The sequence below is a fragment of the Phyllostomus hastatus genome, unplaced genomic scaffold (genome assembly GCF_019186645.2).
Source record: "Phyllostomus hastatus isolate PE091 unplaced genomic scaffold, TTU_PhHast_1.1 phas_scaffold_78, whole genome shotgun sequence".
Lineage (NCBI taxonomy): Eukaryota > Metazoa > Chordata > Mammalia > Chiroptera > Phyllostomidae > Phyllostomus > Phyllostomus hastatus.
Window position 1 is genome coordinate 108576267 of NW_025334041.1, and position 25946 is coordinate 108602212.

General features: G+C 42.4%; 1 protein-coding gene across 2 annotated transcripts in view; it reads left to right on the plus strand.

Annotated features, from left to right (window-relative positions):
• Positions 1-453: 453 nt before the first annotated feature.
• Positions 454-25946, plus strand: part of KCNG3 (potassium voltage-gated channel modifier subfamily G member 3) — a 30242-nt gene continuing 4749 nt past the window's right edge. Inside the window, exon 1 of one of the 2 annotated variants that reach the window (XM_045828347.1) lies at positions 454-1548. In XM_045828347.1, the coding sequence (XP_045684303.1) occupies positions 893-1548 (656 nt within the window). In that variant the 5' untranslated portion in view covers positions 454-892. The remainder of the gene's footprint in view (positions 1549-25946) is intronic. The other variant, XM_045828348.1, reaches the window with a different exon arrangement.

Consider the following 25946-nt stretch of genomic DNA (forward strand, 5'->3'; position numbering starts at 1 on the left):
CCGCCCCTCAAATCCTGCACCCCAGTCCTCAATCCTCCCCACCACATTGTCGCCTCTTTGGGGGCTGTTAAAAGCTCCCTTTGGGGGCTGCCCAGGTCATCCTGATGGCCCGGGGCGGGACGCTAGAGCAGGCTCCCCCCGGCAATCCCGGGGTTCCCCGCTTCAAACCTCCGCGCCCCGCGGACCCCTTTCGGCCACGGCGGGAGCGGAGGGGGAGGACGGCATCACGAGGCGGGGAGCCCGAGGTCCAGGGCGGGGCGCCGGGGAATCCCAGCCAGAGCGAGCCCGAGAGGTGCGGGCGGGAAGAGGAGGGCGGCGCGCGTTGGGAGGTGAGCCGAGCTGAGCCGGGAGGCGAGGAGGCCCCGCCCCCGCCTCTCCGAGCTGGCTCTTTGCAGCCTCCCAAACCGCTCACTTTGCTTCTTGCCTCTGGACGGCGGTGGGGCGGTTGCCACATCCGCGGCCGGAGGGAAAGCTGGGGACCAGGAGCCATCCCGCACCAGCTTCCTCTCTTGGCGCCCGCGCCCCTCAGAGGGAACAGCGCCCGGCCTTGGAGGGGGCACCCCGCGGGCGCAAGGGGCGGCGGCGCTGACAGCCTCAGTCTCCGCCAGTGGGGTGCAGAGCTGGCGCCGGAGGGGACTCCCTGGACACCTGCAGGTACCGCCGCGCGGAGGAAGTGTCTCTAGGAGCGACGCTGGGCTGCCGAGGAGGCTAGAGCCTAGGGATCCCCGGGCCAGAGAAGGGCAGAATCGGAGCTCGGAGGCAGAGTGGGCCAGACAGCCCGCGGGCCCCGACGGTGCGCTCCGGGATCGGCCAACATCGGGCAGATCCTGCTGGGCTAGGGGGCCGTGGCGCCTTCGGGCCTCGGGGCCGCAGGGCCTCGGGGCGGTCAACCATGACCTTCGGGCGCAGCGGGGCGGCCTCGGTGGTACTGAATGTGGGCGGCGCCCGGTACTCCCTGTCCCGGGAGCTGCTGAAGGACTTCCCGCTGCGCCGTGTGAGCCGGCTGCACGGCTGCCGCTCGGAGCGCGATGTGCTCGAGGTGTGCGACGACTACGACCGCGAGCGCAACGAGTACTTCTTCGACCGGCACTCGGAGGCCTTCGGCTTCATCCTACTCTACGTGCGCGGCCACGGCAAGCTGCGCTTCGCGCCGCGAATGTGCGAGCTCTCCTTCTACAACGAGATGATCTACTGGGGCCTGGAGGGCGCACACCTCGAGTACTGCTGCCAGCGCCGCCTCGACGACCGCATGTCCGACACCTACACCTTCTACTCCGCAGACGAGCCGGGCCGCGACGAGGCGCGACCCGGCGGTGCGGAGGCAGCCCCCACCAGGCGTTGGTTGGAGCGCATGCGGCGCACCTTCGAGGAGCCCACGTCGTCGCTGGCCGCGCAGATCCTGGCCAGCGTGTCGGTGGTGTTTGTGATCGTGTCCATGGTGGTGTTGTGCGCTAGCACACTGCCAGACTGGCGCGCCGCAGCAGCCGACAACCGCAGCCTGGATGACCGGAGCAGGTACTCCGCCATCCCTGGGAGGGAACCCTCCGGGTAGGACGCACTGCTTCTTTGCCCGTCGCGTCCGTCCTGTCACGTCCTTTCGTCCAGTCCGTCGGTTCCGTCTCTGTCCTGTAAGCCTCTGGGCGGCCGAGTCAGTCTGGGTTTGGGGTCCACGAAGCCCCAGGCACGGCCAGCAAGGGACGGTTGGTGCTCACTCCCCACCCCTATTTCCCCGACACTAGTCGGCTCTGGCCCAGACACAAAACACCTCTCTTGTGGGCCAATCGCTGGGCATGGGGAAGGGCAGATAATAGTTTACTTTGGAGCACTTAGCAACCGGTTAATTAGATTTTTCTTAACTTTTATTGGTAGTATTCAACAATCTAAAATTGAGCTAAGAGCAGTTTGAATAATTTGCCAGTTTTTGGTGGTTCTGAAAAGACAAAGTCTTTCTATTGTGAATGTGGTGTACTATACACTGCTTACACAGTCTATACACTCTGTATAATACGTATTGTAATGGAATTGTTATATAGAGCATTAACTTAACGATAGACTCTAGATAATAGGTGTCTGTGCTCGATTCTATCCTTTCCTACAAAGTATGGGGTTAGCAAAGCACCTGCCCACTGTTTAGTACCAAAGATTCACACTGTAGCATTCAGAAGGATCTTTAGTGTGGGGAGGGAAAAAAAACATTACCTTGGTAGAAGAGAAAAATCTAAACTGCCCTAAATCTAGGGACAGTATTTGAGTAGTTAATTTTTTTTCACTTTAGGATGAAAAGAAAATATTTAAATCTTTCCTTAGATCATTTTTACCTCGGTAAATTTGGACTTTCAAGGCAGACAGCCTGTTTGGGCACAAATATAAAATTACATATTTTGTTTTACCTTTGATACTGTGTTAAGATTACCCTTCATTCATTTTTTTTTAATTTAGCTTGCTCCAGGTAATCTTTTCCTGATAAGCATGCATATGTTTCTAATGGTGTTACCTGCCTTGATACTACAGTGGGTTTCTCCACTTGATATTCTTCCTTTGGAGAGTAAAGATTTTTGTATAAATATGAGAAGTAAATGCAATTGCCTAGTACCGTGGAGTCCACTACTGATAGGACGTCTTGGCATGAGCTCCAAGATATGTGCTTTGGAAGAAAATTCATTAGGAGACTAATATTGTTTAATGTATAAAGTTTTGAGTTTTCAAATTACCAATAAAAATTACTTATTTGGTACTGCAACAACAGTACAATGAAATTAATTTATATACCTAAATACATAAGTGCCCTTGATTCTCTTAGAGGACTATAGGAAAATGATTGGCCTTGAATGATTCACTAGTAATTGTAGAATTCTAAGGTTAGTGAAGGTTGAGGCTACATTAGGAAAGGAAGTGGAAGAATTGAGTTACTAGTACAAATATTTAGGGAGTTGGCTAAATCAGTATATAAGCAAAAACAGTCAAATAAGCTGAATAAAATTGGGGGGGTTGGGGAGGAGGGGAGGGCAGTCTGGAGATCATTAATGTATAGCACTCGGAAAGAAATGGGAAACAAGAATAATAATTTTAGGGAGGGGGGAGAGAGAGAGAAACCAAAAAGGGGAGAGACAGATGGAAAAGAGGAAGACTGCAAAAGAAGTGAAGGAAGAAGATAAGAGTAATGCTTAATTTGTGTATATGTGTTTTATGTATGTATATAATTATTCAAGTCACAACTGTTTCCTAGATACGCAGATATTTCAGGCAAAAGCGTCCTTTTCTTGGCTTAATGGCCCAGTTTTAAGCTTCACTCTGATGGCATATGAAAATCAATGTCTGTTATCCCAAACAGATAAATTGAAGGGTGACTGACTGAAGGACTTTGGAGGCTGCACGTTATAGAGGAAGTCCCCCCTCCCACCCCCCCGCAGGCCTCCCGCACCCCCCAGGGCCCCTCAGCTGGCACTTCTGGTTTCATCTCTCAACCCCTGCTTGCTTATGGTTGCTGCAATTAGCATTTCTGAAACATCATTTTGATCGTTGATCATACTTGTTACCTGCCAAGTAAAGTCAAAACTTCTCTCTTGGCCTTCGAGGCTCTTGATGCCAAAGTTTGCCTTTCTTAACTTAGCCCTTTGTAATTTGCAAGCATGTTTTGAGTATCTGCTGTGTTCAAGGCACTGTTGGTGCGCCAAATATTGTACCGTTGTTTTTTTTTTTGGTGAAGAAAAGGTGTCAACTTGGTGATGCAGAAATCAGATGTATAACTGATCAACAATGTGAGTTGAGCTTTCTGAGAAGGTCTTGAAGGTGTGTAGGAGGATGGAAACAAGCCATCTTTGGAAGATTACAGAGGTTGTACACTGGCAGAGGGTATCATTTATATAAACTATAGTGTTCACAACCTGTACAACCACGTGTGCCCCACCTGGAGAATTTTTCCAGGTAAAAGAAATCGCATGGTCATAGGCTTGATATCTGGATATTATATTGAGTGGGTGTGAGTCTGGTGATGGCGTATGAGAGGTGGATGGAGAGAAAATGTTAGAAGGCCTGGAATGAAGGGCCTTTGCAAGCTGTAATTGGCCATCGGTGGGTTTGGGATGAGTGGAGTATAAAGTGGGGTGAGTGACATATAAAGTAATGTCATTCATGGGTTGTGCACTGTGGATTGGAGATGGGAGAGATTGGAAACAGGAAGATGAGTTTAGAGATCTCTCCATAAGGAGGGAATGAGAGCTTGGATTGCTCTGAGGTGGTGAGAATGGAGAAGAAATAACAACTCTGGGAGATATGAGTAAGAATCAAAATTAATCCAGGGCACTGGAAGCATGCAGGCTTGGGAACTGATAAGTAGACCGCCAGGGGCTAGGAGCACTTCCGCCACCTGGAGGCTCGTTTGTCCAGACGGGCCACACCATCCCTCTGTGCCTTCCCTTGCCTACTGAAACAGATCGTACATCAGGCCCAACTCAGATTCTGTTTCTCTTTTGAAACCTTTTCTGATTACACTAGTAAATGTGAGTTTCCTCTTGAATTTCCTGAGGGATTGCTTACTTGTGATACTTATTTGGCATCTGTAATATCCTTCCTAGCATGGTCATTATTTTTTCATATAAACACGTCCTAGCTTCTAAACTAGATGAGTTGAAAAGCCCGAGAAGGCAGCTAAATTCTGTTATACTATTTATTATGATAGCATCTTCTAGAAAAAAATGATTATTCTGGCACAATAAATATCTACGGTGTATTTTACATTTCAGAATATAATCTCCCAGGAATATATCTTCTCTTGCAGAGGTTGAAGAGCTGTGTGGGTAAGGCTGTGGTGTTCAGGTGGCAGAACTCTCAGCTGAGGAGGACAGGCCCCTGTGCTAGAGCGAGAAAAATGTCTATTGACTCAAGAAATAATTATTTAAGAAGAACAAACTTACTGTGCAAAAGGAATAAGGATAAGAGTATCCTTATCCTTTTTGTTGACCTGGAATGATGCACAATCTGAAGTTTGGAAGAAATCTAGAGAGGTTTCTAAATCAGTAATTTGAAAACTTTTGTGTATGGATATGATCTTTCAAATTGATTTGTTTTAGATGGTTAATGATCATATAAATGATAGTTTCAAGTCCAAAAGCTACAAAAGCAAGCCTTTCTCCATTATCCAATCATTCAGTTCTTTTCCTTAGATGTAAGCAAAGTTATAGTATTTTCTGTCATTTCAAAGACACTTTATATATTTACAAAGCATACCATACATATTTTCAAAAACAAAAAACAGTGTGATAATACTGTCCTGAAACTTGATTTATTAACTTACCAACATGTCATGGAGATTGTTCCACATGGGTCTATAAAGAGCTTTTGATTCTTTTACACAGCTGCATAATATTCCCTTGCATAGAATAACTTCTGGACATTTATATTGTTTCTTATCTGTAGGATATGTTTTAATGAGTATCCTTATGCATATGCGTTATTTTGCTTTTATTAAAGTATATCCATAAGCTAAATTCCTGAAAATTAAGTCATAGGGCAGGGTACTTTTAATTTTTATAGATAATTCCAAATTACTCTCCAAAAAAGGTTATATCAGTTTACACCCCCACCAGCAATGTATGAGAGAGCATGTTTCTTCATAATCTACAAATGTTAATTGTACTTTATATCTTTATCATGCTGAAAGGTGAAAAATGATATCTAGTAGCTTTAATTTATTTTTATTTTGAATAAAACTATTCATCTTAACATATACTTTGGAGTTCTTTATCTTACTTTTTGATGAGCTATTTTACCTTTTGCTCATTTTTGTCAATGACTTTTGTAGTTTGAACTTTTTTTTAAAGATTTTATTTATTTATTTTGAGACGGGAAAGGAGGGAGAAACAAGAGGGAGAGAAACATTGCGTGGTTGCTTCTCATACACCCCTTACTGGGGGCCTGGCCCGCAACCCAGGCATGTGCTGATTGGAAGTCAAACCAGCAACCCTTTGGTTCACAGGCCAGTGTTCAATCCACTGAGCCACACCAGCCAGACCAGTTTGAAGACTTTTAAAAAAATAATTATTTATTTATTTTTAGAGAGGGAAAGGAGGGAGAAAAAAGTCAGTCTGTGGCTGCCTCGCACATGCCCCCTACTGGGGACCTGGCCTGAAACCGAGGCATGTGCCCTGACTGGGAATGGAACCGGTGACCCTTTGGTTCACAGGTAGCACTGAATCCATTGAGCCACACCAGCCAGGACCAGTTTGAAGATTTTTTTTAAATGTTAAGAAATTAGCCCTTTGTTTATGATATGAATTACAAATATTTTGTTCTCTAATTTAGGACCCCACTAAAAGAAATCCTAGGACATAGTAGCTGTACCTTTAATATCTATTTATTGTGAAAAAGTACATGATTAAAGAATAATTGTGAATTCTAACCATTTGTCAACCAGTGTCTGACTCCTGGCAATCACCATGCCAGGCACTGTGGATGTGGAGGTACATAAGACCAGGGTCTCATGGAGCTGGTGGACGAGTGGGGTAGCAAGAGGGTGGACAAACAGCAAAGTTAGCAAGTAAATCAGAATTTCAGATATTAAAAGAAACACAGAGTCTGGAATGCAGCCGGGGCGCTTCTTCGTATAGGATATGAGGAGGTGGTGTGAACAATTAGAAAGACCCGGCCTTGGAGAGGGAGGGAAGGGTGTTCTGGACAGAGGGAACAGCGAGTGCACAGGCAGTGGGACAATGGCCTTGGCTGGTCTACAGAACAGAAAAGGGAGGCCTCCCCGTGGGCTAGCATTTAGTCCAAGGGCAGGAGAGCATCAGGCAGGGACTGCGTGCCCTGGGAAAGAGGTTGGATATTATTCTAAGAGTGACAGCTAGGCCCTTGGAAGATTTTAAAGCAGAAGGAAGATATGATCTGCTGTGTTTTAAAAACCCCAGTGACTGCTGGGTAGAGAATGGGCTGAGAGGGCAACAGCAGAGGCCACAAGACCTAGCACTAGAGAGAATGTGGAACTTGATCTAGGGGAGTAGCCGTCAAGATGGTGAGAAGTGATTGGGCTTGGGCAAAATGTGGATTTTACTAATGATGACTCATCTGCCAGTGCTAGGATGGTGTGTGAGGTATCATTTATTGAGTGAAGCAATGTTAGGACCCACAGACATTGGGGGTCCCTTTCGCTTAACTGCCTTGGCCCACATCTAGTGAGCTGGGAATCCACTTCTTTTCTATACAGGGCCTGCTTCCCATTTGGGTGGGGTCTTGTGTGGAGAAGGTTCTGGAAGTGGGATCTCCTGAGGGTGAGTGGAAAAGGGATCATGTACCATTTTCCTTTTTTGTGCAACCAAAGCTATCTTAATGATGAGGACCATCCTTTTTTTTATTTTTTAAAGGTTTTATTTATTTTTAGAGAGGGGAAGGGAGGGAGAAAGAGGGGGAGAGAAAAGAGAAACATCATTGTGCGGTTGCCTCTCACTTGGCCTCCACTGGGGACCTGACCCTGCAACCCAGGCATGTGCTCTGACTGGGAATCAACCCGGTGACTCTTTGGTTCGCAGCCCATGTTCAATCCACTGAGCCACACTAGCCAGGACGGCCCATCCCTTCTGTTAAAGATCTCTGGTGAGGACATTCACAGCTTCCCTTAATGAACAATCCTAATAACTAATCTTAGACTGATGATGTTCTTAACGCTACATCTGATTGACAAGACAAACTAAAGATTTTTCAGGCAGTGTACCTTCTAGTAACATCTGAGTATCATTTCAGTACTGCCGAGGAGATTAATGGTCTTTGGGTATTTGAACATATAGATACAATCTTTTAAAATTACTCAGCATTGCTGAGTGTTTCATAAAAAAAAAAAAATGCCCTCTGCTAGCCAGAACTTTGAGGAAGAGGGTGAGATGTGAAGTAGTTGTCCTTATCACTTTTGGGCTCTTTGGCCCCTGAACTTTGGTCTCTTCAGTCAGTCTCAGCAGTAGCATTCTCATTTGAGTTTTAAATCTCTGTAGCATGCAGTTCTTGCTGTAATTTTAATCTGTTTTTTTTAGAAATTATTTCTAACAGTTACTTCATGTGGGACTTTTGATCTTTAATTTGTATTGCTTTGTGTTGTGGTGGGGAGATTTTGAGATGTAAAGATGTGAAAATTTCTTACAGTGTTATTTTAAGTCCAAGTTTAAAAAATGAAACCATCACAGTGAAACACCAGGTGATGGAAATTTAAAAACCAATTGTATTCTTTCTATTGCCTTCTAGGCCAGCATTATATAAATCCAGTTGGTTGTTAAGTACTTTAAAAATAAAAGGCAGTGTTTGAATCTGAAGATGGAAGTCTCAGTGATTTTACTTTGTAGATAAGGTGGCTATTTTCAGAAGCCAGTAATTAATAGATCTCTGATAGTATTGAACATAACCCAGACTTCAGTTAAATTCCGTTCTTTCACAGTGGACTGTTTCTTTTAATATGTGTGTAGGGTTTTTCTGTCTGCTGCCAGTTTTAGAGTTCAGTGCAGACTTTCTTTTGTCAGTAGCTTTTCTTTAATCAAGGTGCTTTCTTTTTCCTTTTTAGTAAACAAGCCATCATTACTGTTTTTCTCTTAATTTTTTTAAAAATGAAAATTTCGCTCACTGGAAAAAGGTATGGCTCCAAGGGTTATGACGTGAAGAATAAATAGGCCCCTTTCTCCTCAGTCCCATCACCCAGCTTCTGAGTGTTCTTCCAAAAATACTCTGTAAAAACATGCAGGCACTTTCACACATACATGCATATATAATTATATGTACACATTATAAAGATTTTAAAGAGTTTATAACTTGGTCTTTCTATAATCTTGTTTAGCATTTTGGTTTTTAGCTTAACATCTTGGAACCTTTCCATATCAGTTTGCGTAAATCTCCCTGCTTCTTTAAAAATCTGTCTGGTGTTCCATCATCGGGATGGCTCCCAGTCCATTCAACAAGCGTCCAGTCGATAATAGTATTGGCTCTGCCAGTTAATATTTAATAAATACTTAACATATGCTAGTCGCTTGTTCAGTTTTTATGTGTATTTTGTCATCTAAGTCTCATAACAATCCTATCAAGTAGGACTGTTATTATTCCCGTTTTATAACTGAGCTTAGGTGGGTTAAGTAAGTAGTACATTCAAACTCACGTAGTGAGTAAGTGGCTACCTGGTATTTGACACCCACACCCTTGCTCCACTCTGCTGTGGAATGGTTAGTTTGACTCTAGCTTTTCAAAATGCAAACATGGTGCAGGACACAATTTTTTTCATAGATCTTTCCAAATTGATGCGCATGTCTGCACGTATGTTCGAGAAATGCCAAAGGGGAAAAACAGCCGGGCTAACAGGATGAAAAGAGTCCAGCACCACTCATCATTAATAACAGCCATTATAGTAATGCAATTAATAATGGATAGAATACTCATATTAGTAATATTTTAATAGCAAACATTTGGTAACAACCTCCTTTTAAAAAATATAACAGCTTTTTTGAGATATAACTCACATCCCATGGAACTGACCTTTTAAAGTGCATATTCAGTGGCTTTCTGTATGTTGTCAGAGTTATACAACCATCACCATCCATACCTTTTTAAGCATTATGGTTTGGTGGTGTGTTTGAAGGAGTATGAAATGTTTATAAAGCTGGAGCCCTTGAATGGCTAGGAAAGGGACTTGGGGCGTTTTGGCCAGACAGATAAATCAGGCAAAACATTTGTGCTTGAATTAATTAATTCATTTGTGAACTCATTGGAGTGTTTGGAATGGTTATATATATTTAATGATTTTCTTAGCTTGAGAATAGCAAGGACTCCTCAACTCTTGCCTTTACTGGCAAAGGGAAGTATGTAATTGAGGCAAAAAAGATATCAAAAGGAAAAGGCTATGGTGGAAAGAACCCAGAAATCAAAGTTAGGAGACCACCCTGGCTAGTTCATTCACTTGCCCTATTCTGGGCCTGTTCAGTGGGGTTATCGCACAGATGGTCAAATGAGAGAATGAAGACAAGAAACTAAACTTCCCTAGGTCTTTATCTTTCCCTGCTTAGACCCCTTCTCATGGTCTATCTTTTCTTTTTAAAGATTTTTATTTATTTTCCTGAAAAACAAATATTTTTTTCCAGAGAGAAGGGAGGGGAGGGAGAAAGAGAGGGAGAGAAACAACGATTGACTGCTCTTCTCAAGTCTCCCACTGGGGACCTGGCCTGCAAACCAGGCATGTGCTCCCACTGGGAATTGAACCAGCGACCTTTCATTTTTCAGGCCTGCTGCTCAATCCACTGAGTCATACCAGCCAGGGCTGTCTTTTCTTGAGGTTGCATGTCAGTATGTCTTAGGTTCCTTTTAGTGTGGAAGTTCTTTGAGAACAGAAATTTTGTGCTTCACAGCATACTGTTCAATACCTTGCCCATGGGTAGGCACTCGGTATATATTTTTTATTGAATTATACGTGTGAAAGACCCATGCAAATTCAGCAGCATTTTCTCTTTTGATAGGAGACAGCTTATAAATTGTCTTCAACCTATGAGCAGGTTATATTTTAAGAAGGCAATTGCAAATTGTTTTTGTGGCTTCCCAGTCGCTTACTCATTAATTTTGACAAACATTTATTGAGCAACTACTAAGTATCCCAGACTATTTTAGGTGCTGGGGACATGGCAGTGAAGAAAACAGAGCCCCTACCCTCAAGAACCATGTATTCTAAACAGATGGAGATAAGTTCCATGAAGAAATAAAGCAGAATATGGGGTTTACAGAGTAAGTAAAAACATGGTCAGGAAAGGCCTCTTTGAGAAGGTGATGGGTGTCTGAATAAGGACCCGGAGGGATGCAGTAAGTACGACCCCCTGAGGTGGGTGTGCCATTGATCTGTTGGAGGAAGAGCAAGGAAACAGAGTGGTAGGGAATTGGGAGCAAAGGTGGGGAAAATAGATCTTGCATAGTCTTAGGGATGAACCAAGTAAAAGCAATTAGTTTGGGTAGTTTTTTTTTTTAAAAGGAGAAAATGGTCAAGACTTTCACTTTGTATATGAATGTGGGTTTTAAGCAGAAGACATACGTTTTAAAGATTTTATTTATTTATTTTTAGAGAGAGGGAAAGGGAGGGGGAGAAACATTGACAGTTTCCATTTGAAAGCTCTCTGACAGGGAACCTGGCCCTCAACCCAGGCATGTGCCCTGACTGGGAATCAAACCTATGACCCTTTGGTCTGCAGCTCATGCCCAATCCACTGAGCTACACCAGCCAGGGCCTATGACAGGGGTCTGGACTGGCCCCCCACTCCCTGTTGCAGGACTGGTGGTGGTCTGGAGAGGGGTGGGGACACTGTGGCTGCTGACAGTTCACACCCACTGCCTGTTTCTGTACAGCCCCTGAGCCAAGAACGTAAAAACCATTTTTAAATGGTGACAAAAGAAACCCAAAAGAATACTGTTTTATGACTCGTGAGAATTACCTGACATTCAAATTTCAGTGTCCATAAATAGAGCTTTATTGGAGCATCACCACGCTAAATCATTTACATATTGTCTATGGCAACTTTCCCGCTACTTCAGCAGAATTGATAGTTGCAACAGAGACAGAATGGCCTGCAAAGCTTAAACATTTTCTGTCTGGCCTTTCACAAGGCCTGGGCCTTCCGGGCTGTGCTCCCTCAGACACTTTGCTTTCCAAGCCTGAGTCTCCTCATTTGTAAAATAAGGATAGCTGATAGTACCTATGTTTTGAGAATTGAGGACCCAGGATTTGATTGCTGATTCGGGTCTTCTAACCAGCCTGATGCCGAACTCTGCCCTTGGCTCTCAGCAAAGCCTACTCTGACTCAGGTTGTTCTCTTTTCCCAAGAACTTGCCCTAATCAAAGCGTACTATTCAGTCATAGGAGTTCTGGTGAGTAGGAGCTTTTATTAGTGTTTATGGTTGGGGTGGGAAATCAAGTACTTACAAGTTAGGGATTTTCTTATACAGATTACAGATTTAGATTTACCAGTTTACTCTGAATTGGTAAGTGTGGGAGGTGGGTAGGAAGGGATAGATGATCAAAACTGGGATTCACAAGATACGCCCTATTAAATCGAGGACTGTGTTTTCGTAACATTGAAAGTTTACGATTTTATAGGAAATAAAATGGGAAATACATTTCAAAAAAGGGAGTGAGTCATATTAGTTAATATATGGAATAATTCAGTTGCCTTAAGGCATAACCACGACAGCCCTCGCCCTCCTCTAGGAGTTTCCTGTACACAGGGAGGAAGAACCAGAGTCATTGATGATGGGCAGGTGCGTTGTTACGGCTGTACAAGGGCTGGGAGCAGAGCCTGGGCAGCCTTGAGTGTCATGGAAGGGCTTCCGATGTGGCCTCATGTAAGTCTACACCAGATCCCCCAAGTGCCAGGTACAAGAACACAGTGGAAGTGTCAGTGGCACCAAACTGGGTTGGGAGGTGTATTCTCCACCACCACATACAGTTAGATTTTTTTTCTTTTTTTCTTTATTAGTTTGGTCGGGGTGAGGAGGGGGAAAAAAAGGAGGAGAGAGAGAGAGAGAGAAGAGAGAGAAACATCACTTGCTGTTCCACTTATTTATGCATTCACTGGTTGACTCTTACACATGCCCTGACTGGGGATTGAATCTGCAGCCTTGGTGTATCAGGATGAACCTCCAACCAACTGAGCTAGCTAGCCAGGTCACCATATATAGTAAAAAAAAAAAAAAGAGTTTTACCTAAGAATGCCCTTGACAAAGCAATTAAAACTATTATTATTATTATTATTAAAGATTTTATTCATCTCTTTCCAGAGAGGTGGTGAAGGAGGGAGAAAGAGAGGAAGAGGGAGAGAAACAGTGTGTGAGGGACACATCAATCGGTTACCTATCTCACGCCCCCAAATGGGGACCTGGCCTACAACCCAGGCATGGGCCCTGACTGGTAATCGGACCAGTGACCCCTCGGTTCTCAGGGCAGCACTTGATCCACTGAGCCACACCAGCCAGGGCAGCAATTAAAATTATTAATTCTGTTAACCCTGACTTTGAAGTATGTATTTTAAATCTTCTCTGTGATGAAGTGGGAAGTCGCAGAAAGCGTTCCTGCTGCAGACTGGAACACTGTGGCTGTCTCGGGGGAAATCGCTGGTGCAGCTGGATGAGCTGCATGCAGAACTAGCATGGAGTACCATTTTTCTTTCAAAGAATGTGGTTATTCAGACCTGAGTAGATAGCAGACATTTCGTCATAAATGAGCTAGATGAGTCTGTCCCTTCTAGGAAAACAACAGACAGTAATCGTTGTCAGTGGTAAGATCAGAGATTCCAAGTGAAAAACAGACATTCAGAAAACTTGAATCTGCCAATGCATGCTTGCCAGCTTCCCAATACTTAATCACTTTTCTGATGTCATTGGTGGTGATGTTAATCAGTGTAATCTGTAAAACATCGTAGAATGAAATGTGCTAACATTGGAAGGCCCACATCATTCAGTAACTGGTACATTCTAAGTGACTAATACCTGCTGTGTGCAAAACTATGCGAGGGCAAGAGATCCACCCTGAGTGCCAGAGACTCCAGTGGATTTTAATGTAACCAAATACCAAAAGTTCAGTGATAGGATGTCAGTTTTCACATTGCTGCTAACCCTTAAGAAATTACCACTTTATGATTTTTGGTGTGATATCAAAAAAGCATATCCACATTTATCATAAAAGCCTATTAAAGTGCTCTTCCCTTTCCCAACTACCTGTTTTTGTATACTTTAAAATAACATAGCACAACATATTGAATGTGGAAACAGAATAATTCAGCTATCCTATATGAAGCCAGGCATTAATGAGATTTGCAGAAAGGTAAAAGACTCACTTTGCTCACTTTTTTTGGGAAAACTATGCTTATTTTTCATAAAAATATTCCACATATATGTAAATGTATTTGTTTTTTTTAAATAGAATAAATACTTTAAAAAAATTCCTAGTATTAACATTTAACATGGTAAATATCGATAGAGATAACCTACATTAAACTAAAGCTCTTTGGGGGGGTCTCAGAAATTTTCGAGTGTAAAGGGATCCCGATTCGGATCCTGATTCGAGACCCAAAAGTTGGAGAACCACCATTTCAAAAGCACCAGGTCCCAAGCCCTTCAGTATGTCCGCTTCCGTAACACCAGTCCGCTTGAGGACATGCCCGTGGTGAAGGCAGTGGTCTTTCACAGTTCTCCTTCCGTTTCACAAGGCAGTCCTCCCACCATCCTGAGTCTTACTAAATAATGTGCATTGTCTAACGTTGTAAAAATTACGGATCCTAATGAAAGACACCACTCAAAGTATTCTTTTTTTTTAAAATAAAGCCTTGCATTCTTTTTATTTACTTATTTTTAAAAGATTTTATTTATTTATTTTTAGAGAGGGAAGGGAGAGAGATAGAGAGAGAGAGAGAAACATCAATGTGCGGTTGCTGGGGGTTATGGCCTGCAACTCAGGCATGTACCCTGACTGGGAATTGAACCTGCGACACTTTGGTTCACAGCCCGCTCTCAATCCACTGAGCTACGCCAGCCAGGGCCAAAGTATTTTTCTTTTAATAATCTTGCCTTTGCCATTCCCAGAGAGAGAGTCATGTGATAGCAAAACAAAGAGGACATTGGTAGGAAATACCCAGAGAATCAGGAAGATCTATAAGAAAGTATCCAGCAGGACCTTACTTCATCCGGCCAGCAGGCTCACAACAATGCTCCATCATCTTTTCTTTGTCTTCACGTTCGCTCTTCCTCTTTCCCCCATCCCTCCCTCCTTCTCTTTCCCTCTGTGTGGTACAGTTCAAAAGTAAGAAGGTTGTCATAGAGAAATACACTATTTTCACAGCATTTGAATTGAAAAAAATAAATTAGTCTCTTCCTTAGAAAAGTACATCTGATTTGAATGATTGGTTTAATAGTGAGTGTTGACTTTGCTCATTTAGTTACCTTGTGGGCGTTTTCCACAAGCTGAATAAGCTAGGTACAGTTCCAGCATTTTGATGAAAATATATTGAAAGCATGTGATCAGATATAAACATTTAATTAAAAATGTTGTGTTGACAAATGTACTGAAATATTTTAATATCCCAACCCTTTCTAATATAATCAGGTGTAGAACTTGTGCCTCAAAGTAGAAGAGGACCTGGTGTATTCAGCAGTCACTGGCTACGTCTTGGTCTAAGTGGTTTCTGTTTTCTTTGTTTCGTTTCTTTCTGCAGTGCTTCCTAGGAAGTGAGAAAGTGAGTGACTCTAATTTTGGGCAGCAGATCTGACTGCAAGTTAGGGGACTGGCGGTGTTTGCTTTTAACAAATGTGAAGAATCTGATTGATTTCACAACATATAAACCATTAAAAATAATTTCACCTCAATTTTTAATTTTATAAATATCACATCTATAGGAAAGTTGCAAGATAAATATGATGAACAGCCTTATGGCTTTCACTCAGATTCCCCTATTGTGAAGATTTTGCCTCATTTTGTCTATCATCATCATATAACAGTAATTATTCTTGATTTGATCTGTTGGTCTGTCTACAATTATTACTTCTCTGCTGAAACATTTGAGAGTTGGATGCAAACATCTCGACACTTGATCCCTAAATACGTCAGCACTTACCTTCTGACGATCGGGACGCTGTCCTGTCCAGCAATACAGTGATTGCACTCAGAGTATCGTTTAACATCGATGCTTTTGAGACCCAGGCCAGTTGTTTTGTAGATGCCCCTTAACTTGAACTTGTCTGATGGTTTCATCATAATTATGTTCAAGTCAAAGCTTTTCTGTAGAAATACTATATAGGTGTAGAAAGAATTTTTGATAATCAAAATGTGATATTTTTGCATATACTTGGAAGGAGGCAAAGGGAATTGAATAACATTCCTATAATACAAGTCCTTCCATTTTCCTCTACTTGTTTAAGTAAGGATTTTCAGCTCTTTTATCTGTAAAAACAAACAGGAATATAATATTCAAATGATGTATTATTGAATTGTACACTTGAAACCTATATATTTTTATTAACCAATGTTACCCCAGTAAATTCAATAAAAAAGAAAAAGAATAGGAATAGAAATGAAGCTGAATCTATATCATTCTACCAATGACATGAGAAATATTCATTTATTAATTTGGCCATAAAATATTCACCTGCTGAAAAGACATGAACTAGTTGAAAAGAAAAAAAAAACCTGAAGATACAGTTCAAACAAAATCTTACCTTTTGTTTAGTTATATACTGAATTTTGTAATAACTCAACAAAAAATAACAGACTATATAGCAAGTTAAGTTACAGGTAAATAGGTAATGAAGAAAATTAAAGATATAAGCATAATTTTTGATACTGCAGAGAAGTATGATAGGATATTTAAAGTTCTTCAAGCATATATTACATATACGTGAAAATATATTACAGTAGAGCAAAATTATATTGAAGAAATGGAATGGAAATGCGAGTTTTATAAGAAAGTTATAAAAATGTACAATTACGTTAAAGAGGGGTTTGTTAGTGTAATTAAAATAAAGAAATACACATTGATTTTAGAGAGGAAGGGGAGAGAGACAGAGAGAGAAGCATGATCGTTGCCTCTTGTATGCCCCTAGACCAGGGGTCAAACCTACAACCGCGGCATGTGCCCTGTCTGGGAATCGGGCGCCAGCCATTCGGTGCACTGGCCGACGCTCCAGCCTTGCCACACTGGCCAGGGCTGTTAGCATGTGTTTAAAAGGAGAGTTTGTGGGCTGTATGAAAACACAAAAGTATTTGGATTCATTAGACACTTTAAAAAAGTGATGTAACAGTCTGACAAATATTTTAAATATTTACAACATGGCAGAATTTGCATGCTTTGTAGGTGTTTTAACTTTAAAATTGTCAAGTGTCAAAATAAAAATGTCCAAGGGTGATACATAGTTTTCCTAAATTCTTTCATGGGTCGCATGAGCCAAAAGTTTGGGGACCACTGTGTTCAAGTGGGCTAGAGGCAGGGAAGAGCTGCCAGGATTGTTTTGGGAGACTACATTGCTTCCTATAGGGGCACCCAGAAAACCTAGAATTATCTTCTGGTGGGTGGGCCCTTTGTAGTACAGGCTGGATGAGTGTTTTAGGAACCCATCTGTATCAGTGTACTAACTGGCGTTTTTGAAGACTGTCACCACCTTTGCCCAATTCATGATAGATGATTTACGACTGCACCTGCTCACACTGTGCTGAATGCTCAGCAGTTTTTAAAATTTTTAAAAGACTTTACTTATTTATTTTTAGAGAGGAGAAGGGAGGGAGAAAAAGGGAGAGAAACATCAATGTGTGGTTGCCTCTCGTGCACCCCTCACCACCAGGGACCCGGCCAGCAACCCAGGCATGTGCCCTACTGGGAGTCGAACTGGCCCCTCAGTCCACTGAGCCACACCAGCCAGGGCTGAATGTCCAGCAGTTTTTGACCCTCGTGCTCCACCCTTCTTATTCATCCAATTTCACCTCCAACCAACTTTTTTTTGTTTTCCCGGATGAAAAAGTCCTCAAAGGGAAACATTTTGCTGATGTGGAAGAGATGAAACAAAAAACCGGCAGAAGCGCTAAAAGCATCAAAGCCTATGAGTTCAAAAACTGTTTTGAGCAGTGGAAAAAATGTCTCGATAGGTGTATTGCATCAAATGGAGAGTACTTTGAAGGTGACTGAAATGTAAACATGTAAGAATAAATACACAATTTTTAAAAAAAATTAATTCAGGCTTTTGGGGGGTCTCCCCTCGTGTTGTCACAAAGTGTCAGGAAGTCAGGGAGAGGGCACCAGCTGGGGCAGCAGCTCCCCAGGTGACACAGTAAGTAACTGTATCTTTACAAGCAGGGGTCAGGATGCATTTCAGGGAGCGGAGCATTTAAACCCTAAGTAGCAATGCTGAAATGCCTGGGAGACAACATTAAGTTTTTGGCTTTGATAAAATGCCAATTAGTAGAACACTTCGTGACAGGATTTTATCCACCTGTTTATTTACTAATAATGTGTGTTAATTTATGGTCACCATGAATATGGTTGTGTGATGTGACATAACATGTTTTGAGGAAAAAGGAACATTTTCATTTGTGACACTTTAAAGGCAACCCTTTGGAGCAGTGTGACTCGTCTGCATGCCATCTTGTGAGGACCTGTGTATGTGTGCACATTACCTGGTGTGCGTGAGATGGGGGTGGGTGAAGTAAATATTACAGGGCTCCCCACTGCATGCCCGACAACGTGCGAGTTGTCTTGTTTAGACAAAACACTCTGAGGTCACTAGCATGTCAGGTTACAGGTAGAGGCAGTACAGAAGTCAGGTGATGGACTGGGCCACAGAACACGAGAGCGAGTTGGAAACCATCCCCATCCAGAGCGGCTGTTCTTGGCTGAAGCTCCGTTGCTTTCTGTGTGGCAGCAACTTCGCCTTTGGGCGTGTGGATGGTGTGTGGGGGACTTTGACTCACATCCCAAGAACTAAATTAAGGACCACATTGGATTTAATTGATAGTTATTTTTACACGTGCCATTTAAGAACAAGTGAAAGAAAGAGCAGCATTTTCAGTCTCTATAAAGATAAAAATAAAGTTTTTCCAGGTAACAGTATAATATACATGGGGCTTTTAAAATAAATTGTCCCTATTTTTCAATTAAAATCTGTATAATTTAATTAAATGTTGGTGTTTTAAGGCATACAGCAAATGCCTTGAAGATTTTTAAATATGAGAGACTATTAAAAATAAAGCAAAACTTAAAACATTAAAAAAGTAGACTTCTTGATGCCAATCAAAATGTGTTTTCCTTGACGACAGCTACCAAAAACTTAAGCAGCAGAACAAAACAATCTGTGAAATCAAAGAAACATGTTTTCTTTTATTTCCTTTTTTTTTCTTACAAAGGTAGGAAGAGGAAATTAGGTATCATACAATTACAGAGTCCTTCAGGCATGTGAAAAATACAGATTATAGCACAATGAACGCCCGTGTACGCCAGCATAAGAAATGAGAGCTTAAAAAAAACAGTTGGGTCCCCTGAGTGCCTCTTTCCCACTGAAATCTCTTCTTTTCCCACAGAAATAGACACTTTCCTGACTTGGAAGCTATTTCCACAAATTTAAAAGTACTTTTTATATATGCTTGCATATGTGTCTGGATTGTTTAAGAAGTATAGGATTGTTTTTGTAGACTTAAAACCATTGTTTTGTGAAGTGGTGTCATCAGTGGAATCTGCGGCCTGATGTTTTAGCTCAACTGTATTTTGTTTAGATGCTCACATGTTGATAGCAGCTGCTCTATAACCTCTTCATTGCAACTATAATGTAATGAGTATTGATTCATTTGTTCTGCTGTCCGTGGAAATTTTGCTGTTACAGTGGTGCTGCAATAAATGGTTTTGTTCACGTCTCAATGCACACAGAGGAGAATCCGTTTAACGCATCTCCTAGGACTGGAGGTACTGTACTGGAAGGTGTGCACGTCTCTCCCAGATGTTGCTAACAGCTCTGCAGAGGAGTTGTACTGATTGCTTCTTTTGTCAGTAGTAAGAGTCTGTTGCTCAGTCCTCATCATTTCTACACGTTGTCAGACTTTAAAACTTTTGCTAATCTGGCTGGTGTGAAGTATCTTGGTTTTTTGTTTAAAAATCAATTTTATTGAGATATAATTTACATACAATGAAATGCGCTCATTTTTAAATACCGTATTTTGCTGTGTATAACATGCTCCTGTGTATAATGCGCGCCCACGTTTTTGGCCTAAACTTTCAGGAAAAAAATCTCTCCTTTTAATTTTTTAATTCAATTTTTAAACAAGATTTTATTTACTTATTTTTAGAGTGAGGGGAAGGGAGGGAGAAAGAGAGGGAGAGAAACATCAATGTGTAGTTGCTTCCTGCATGCCTCCCAATGGGAACCTGGCCTGCAACCCAGGCATGTGCCCTGCCTGGGAATTGAACCAGAGACCCTTTGGTTCGCAGGCTGGCACTCAGTCCACTGAGCCACACCAGCCAGGGCTTTGACAGATAAATGTTTTGTGACTATTTTCCTCTAGTCTCTGGCTTACCTTCATTTTCACTGTACTGAAGTTTTTTCCCAATTTTTATTGTTTTTATTATTTATTGACATGTAAGTAATTTAGAATTTCTTATTATTATAATTAATGGAGTCAAAGGGCAGGAACATTTTTTTGATAACATTTTTTAAATTGTTGTTTCAAGTACAGTTTTCTTTTACTCCCATCCCAGGCCCCCCCCCCACTGTACTGAAGTTTTAAAAAAATTTTGGAATTTTTAAATTTTGATAAAGTCTAATTTATCAGTATTTTATTTCACAATGACTGCTTTTGTGTCCTGCATAAGAAATTTAGCCTACTGCCCAGTAACAAAGATGATTCCTGTGTTTTCTTCTGAAATCTTTACAGGTTTAGCTTTTACCTTTAGGACTGTTTTCCATGTCATTAATTTTAGTGTGTGGTATGAAGGATGGTAATGCATTATTTTTAATTTTTAAGAAATCAACACAACAAATACATCATTTTCTCATAAATATTTTATGAGACTGATAAAGCAGCTGCACTCACTAATAAAGTTTATTACACCATTCATTTATTCAAACAACATTTGTTGGATTAAGTGTCATAACTAGGCCAATATAGTGTCTTAAAAGAGATACACACACACACAGAGCCCAGTTCTCCCGCGGCCTGGGGAGACACAGCAAATGTACAGCCAGCATGCAGTGTGATCTGCACTGTGCTAGAGATACATGCTGGCTGTCTGGGGGACACAGGAGAAGCCCTGCCATGCTAGGGAACTAGAAAGCCTTGAGGCTTTCCAAGGATGGTGATGCTTCAGCTCAGACTTGAAGGTCTGGTTGCTATTAGCCAAGAAAGAGGGATAGATGTGCAAAGGCCAGAGGCCTGAGAAAATCTTACATTGGAGCAGATGGTCCAAAGCAGGAGTGGCATGAGCGTGATCTGGAGCCTTGGATGACCTGATCATGAACTCAGCTTTTATCTGATGATAGTTGGGAGTCAGTAACTCCAGATGGGGAGCTGAGAATTGACGGGGAGCTGAGATATGTCGCTTTTAGTGCTGTGAATGTTTTATAAAATGCTTAGCTTGTTGTTTGAAAAGACTTACAAGTGGATATTTTTAACTATCCCTATAATTAATTAAATTTTTTATTTGTGTGTGTGTTGGAAACTTTGTATGTGAAGAAGTATCATTTATGTTCTGAGGTTTGCATGTGAGTATCTGGTACACACTAATTAAGCAAAAATAACTAAGTTGAGCTCTGGACATATTTACCTGTGCTTAAAAAATAGCAAATACCCTGGTTTGTGTGGCTGAGTCAATTGAGCACCGGCCTGAGAACCAAAGAGTTGCCAGTTCAATTCCCAGTCAGGGCACATGCCTGGGTCACAGGCCAGGTCCCCAGTAGGGGGCATGTGAGAGGCAACTACACATTGATATTTCTCTCCCTCTCTTTCTCCTCCCCTTCCCCTCTGTTCTAAAAATAAATAAATAAAATCTTTTAAAAACTAGCAAATAATGATATTAGCATGAAATACCTCATTTGAGAAATACCATTCTTTTGAAATTCATTTTCTGAGCAGCTCTTTAGGTAAAAACTATATTGACATCAAAATAACACAATGCTATTAAAGAAAAAGAATAGATATCAGTTTTTAAAGATGATCTTGTCTGAAAAGGAAGATGGTCTCTTGATATTCCTTCTAGTTTCATAATTCTTCTACTAATGAATTGCCAATTAAATAAAAACGGAGTAGAACCCATCTGGCAGTTCTAGGGAATGGGGATGGATTCTCATGAAGAGACTGGTTTTCTTGTAGCACTATTTAGATGAGTTTATGTCCCTCTGGGGTAGAGGTGAAGGTGCTGGGAGAGATCACTGTACCTGCAGGGGGAAGGGGGGCCCACTTGGAGTGGAGACCACAGGTGCCTGGAAAGGCGGACAGGTGCTGATGGACGCTGTCGTCTCTGGGGAGTGTTTCAGAAGTAACAATCAGAGCCATAGATTTTGGACTCTCTACTCGTGTGACCACCTAGGATACAGTAGTCTTCTAAAAACACATTCGTTAGCATCAGGTGAAGAGAAACTACCCTGATGGCCTCGACTTTGAGAGCCTCAGGTGAGTCATATACAGAACCACGGTGGTTTCTGCACAGTCGGCCCAGAGCCAAAGTCCTCGACTGCAGGGTAACGCACAGGAACACTGAAGCCGATGCTGATGAAATTCTTTATGTACTTTTGCTCTGAAAAGATGTTGTTAAGGAAAGAGAATGGTTCAGAGTGGCCTCCCTTGTAATAAGATTTTTCTGGGTAGTTTTCCTCTCTTCACTTGCCTTTAAATAAATAAAGGGACAGTCTCGGGGGCTCTGTCTGGCTTCCTCTGACCCTCGTACCTCTCCAGGAGGCTCCCGGTGGTGATGAATGTCTGCTGAGCGGTGGGCGTCAGCCCACATGCTTGTACCCATGACTCTCTGCCCTTCCCAGCCAGCCAGGACAGGGCCTTGTTGAAGGCTTCCGACATCCGTGCCACATCATCTCATTTCCTTTTCTTCCCATCATCCCCCAGTCATCCCATTACCTCCTGCCTGATGGCTGTTCTCACAGCACACTTGGCCTCTTCCCCACCTGCTGGCCTGGCAATATGCCTGGCGCATAGTAACCTCTTAAGAAATGCTTATTGAATGAATGAAGCCACCTGTAGCCAGATCTTTAATGGGTTCCCTTTGCCTTTAAAGCTGTAACTTGACTTTCAAAACCCACCAGCTTTGCCATAAAGCTTCAGTGTACACACCCAACCACAATTCCTGCAGCCACGCCCTCTTCCCGCTGCACACCTCACTTTGTGGCCAAGCCAGGCCCCACGTTCTCTGAGCACTATGGTGCTTTTCTGCCTGCGTGCCTCTTCTTTTTCCCACGGTCACTGCTTGGTGTGTGGCCTTTGCGTTTGTGTTTGAATATTTTAGTGGTCCCCTAAGCAGACCATCTGTCTTCAGTCTCTCCCCCCGGCAGAGACGTTCACGCTGCCCCCCCAGCATCCCAGCCAGGCCACGGACTTAGCCTGGAGCGTGTTTGTAAAGTAGGGATAATGCAATAGTGACGGCCAACTTGTGGGCCCTGAAGACTAATAATAACATATGTAAAAGTTATCCTCTTATATAAAAATAAAAGAATATTCTTGTTAAAAGATTTTATTTATTTATTTCTAGAGAGAGGGGAAGGGAAGGAGAAAGAGAGGGAGAGAAACATCAATATGTGGTTGCCTCTCGTGTGCCCCTAACTGGGGGCCTGGTCTGCTACCCAGGCATGTGCCCTGACTGGGAATTGAACCAACGACTGTTTGGTTATGTAAGTTATTTTTAAAATCATATAGTTAATATTTGTGAAAGAATTAAAGATGCTTTTGGTTAAAAAAAAAAGGTGGATTTCTACTTTTACAAACCCTCTACCTGCTTTCTTTCTCCTTGAATAAACACTGTTAATAACCTGGCTTCTTTTCCGGGTCATATTTACCTCTGTATATGACATGGTATATTGAAAGCATCAGCCTCATCGCAGTTATTTCAATAAATGGTACCCACTGTTGTTGCCATCAAATCAACTTTGGGCTCCAATTTACCTTTCCATCTTTATTATCTTTATTACTTGCTACCTCCCTTAGGCTGCTGCTGCTGCTTTCTTTTTTTTTTTTAACTTTTTAAATGTAATTGCTTTCACTACATCAAATTTACTCAGCGCTTTCCTGACTTTGCTTGTGCTGATCTTTCCAGAACACAGGGGGAGGCAAAAGTAAGTTTACAGTTTTGAGTACCTGAAACACAGGGTTTACTCTTGGATTATTATTTACTAATTATTATATTATTTTCCATACGAACAACTCTAACCCTACTTGTGCCCCTCCCTGTAATTAACTTGCCACTTTATCAAAGAAGCCTCTCATCAGCCCCCAGATGAAGGGAAACTATCCTTCTTCTGAACTCAGTGTACATTGACTACAGCATTTATCACTGTCTTCGTTTTATATTTGAGTTTATATGGGTAAGGTTGTTGTCAGGAGGGGATGTCTTGCCTTTCCCTAAGTTGCCAACTTTTGTTGTTTTAAAGTTTTTGTTTTGAAATAACTTGATACTTAGAAGAAGTCGCAGCCGTAGCTGGCATAGCTCAGTGGATTGAACACAGGCTGCGAACCTGTGTTCGCAGGTTCGATTCCCAGCCAGGGTACATGCCTGGGTTGCAGGCCATAACCCCCAGCAACTGCACATTGATGTTTCTCTCTCTCTCTATCTCCCTCCCTTCCCTCTCTAAAAATAAGTAAATAAAATCTTTAAAAAAAGAAAGAAATTACAATCACCTTTATTTAAAAAAGTCGCAAAAATAGTACACAGAATTTCAGTGTACCCTGCATCCATCTTGTCCAGTAATAACATCTTAGTAACTATAGTTAAGTTCTGTCTTTAGTTCATCCTTCTAGGCCTCCTGGGGACTCTGAAGAGCCTGGTCTACAGTAGGCACTCATAAGCTTTATTGTGTGGTGAATGCATGTGTGCTCCATGAGCTTGGAATCACATCCAAGTTGATGGGGATATTCATCCCACCCTTACCCCAGGACTGGCTGGACCTGGCCTGTCTCAACAGACCCAGACTGAAGTCAGGGACATTTCTCGCCTCCTTTGTGAACACTTGGTTGACCCACCAGGCAGGGAGGATGAGAGAGGGTTCTGGAACACATGCCTACATCTGAGATTCATTTCAAAATAACACTTGAGGGGGGAAGTGGCTGTGGGCGTGGAATTGGCTGTAGGCTCAGGGGGCTGCATACCTGCTGGCTTGTGATGGTACCGTTCTGTTTTCTTTTGTGTGATGAATGGTCTCAGTTCTCCATCTCAAAGAGTTAAAAACTGCCACATGGACAAAGTATCGTCACCGTTTCTTTCTTAGGTTTTAGAATTCATCTCCACTAAGTCACACTTAGTAGATATATACATACTACAGGCATACCCCATTCTATTGCACTTTGCTTCACAGTGCTTCAAAAGGTGTTGGGGTTTTTTTTGTTTTTTTGTTTGTTTGTTTGTTTGTTTGTTTGTTTGTTTGTTTGTTTTTACAAACTGAAGGCAAGACCCTCCACCAGCAAAGCAATTACAACTGGCCTTACTTACTGTGGTACTTTCTTTGTTAGGGTGGTCTGGGACCAGGCCTGCAATGTCTTTCAGGTATGCCTGTACCTCAGGTTCTACCAAAATGCACTTAATTCATGTTTTGGGGTTGAAAATAGAATTGATTATGCCAGAAAGTGGTCAAGGAGGTAAGGATTATTTGGAGTAATTGTCTGGGAGTTTTCACGGAAACACATTCTGATCTTTGATGGAGATTGATGGACAATGAGTAGCCCCCTGCCGTAGCAGAGCGAGCGGTGGGGTCCTTGGATACACGGTCGAGAACTTGGCTGTTTCTTTGTAGAGGGTCGTTGGTCCCTGTTCATCTGTTAAGAAAGTGTATGGGTCTGGTGCCTGTGTTGGCTGAGCAACAGGGGTCAGAGGAACGACAGAGGAGAAACTGCAGTGCGTGCGGGGAGGAGGCGCAGAGCCCAGTGTATTCAGGCACGGGAGAGAGCCGTGTGGCCCCCACTGCCTGCCTGCCCGCCTGCCTGCCGCGGGGAAAGCAGAAAAAGCAAGGACAGCCAGAGGCGGGGGTTGTAGGGAGGAGCAATCCTGCAGAACACTTCGCTGTACTCTGGTATTTTCCATGTAATTTCTGAAAAATGTCAGTTTTGATCCATTAATGGGTTAAGAACCGACAGGTTGAAAAATGCTGCTGTTTGACACGTATCATTTAATATTAACACTGAACATTGTCATAAAATTATTAGTCTTTCTGGGGTTCCTTAGAACTTCAAAACCCCGTAGACCCGAGACTCATTACATGTGCCGCTATCATGT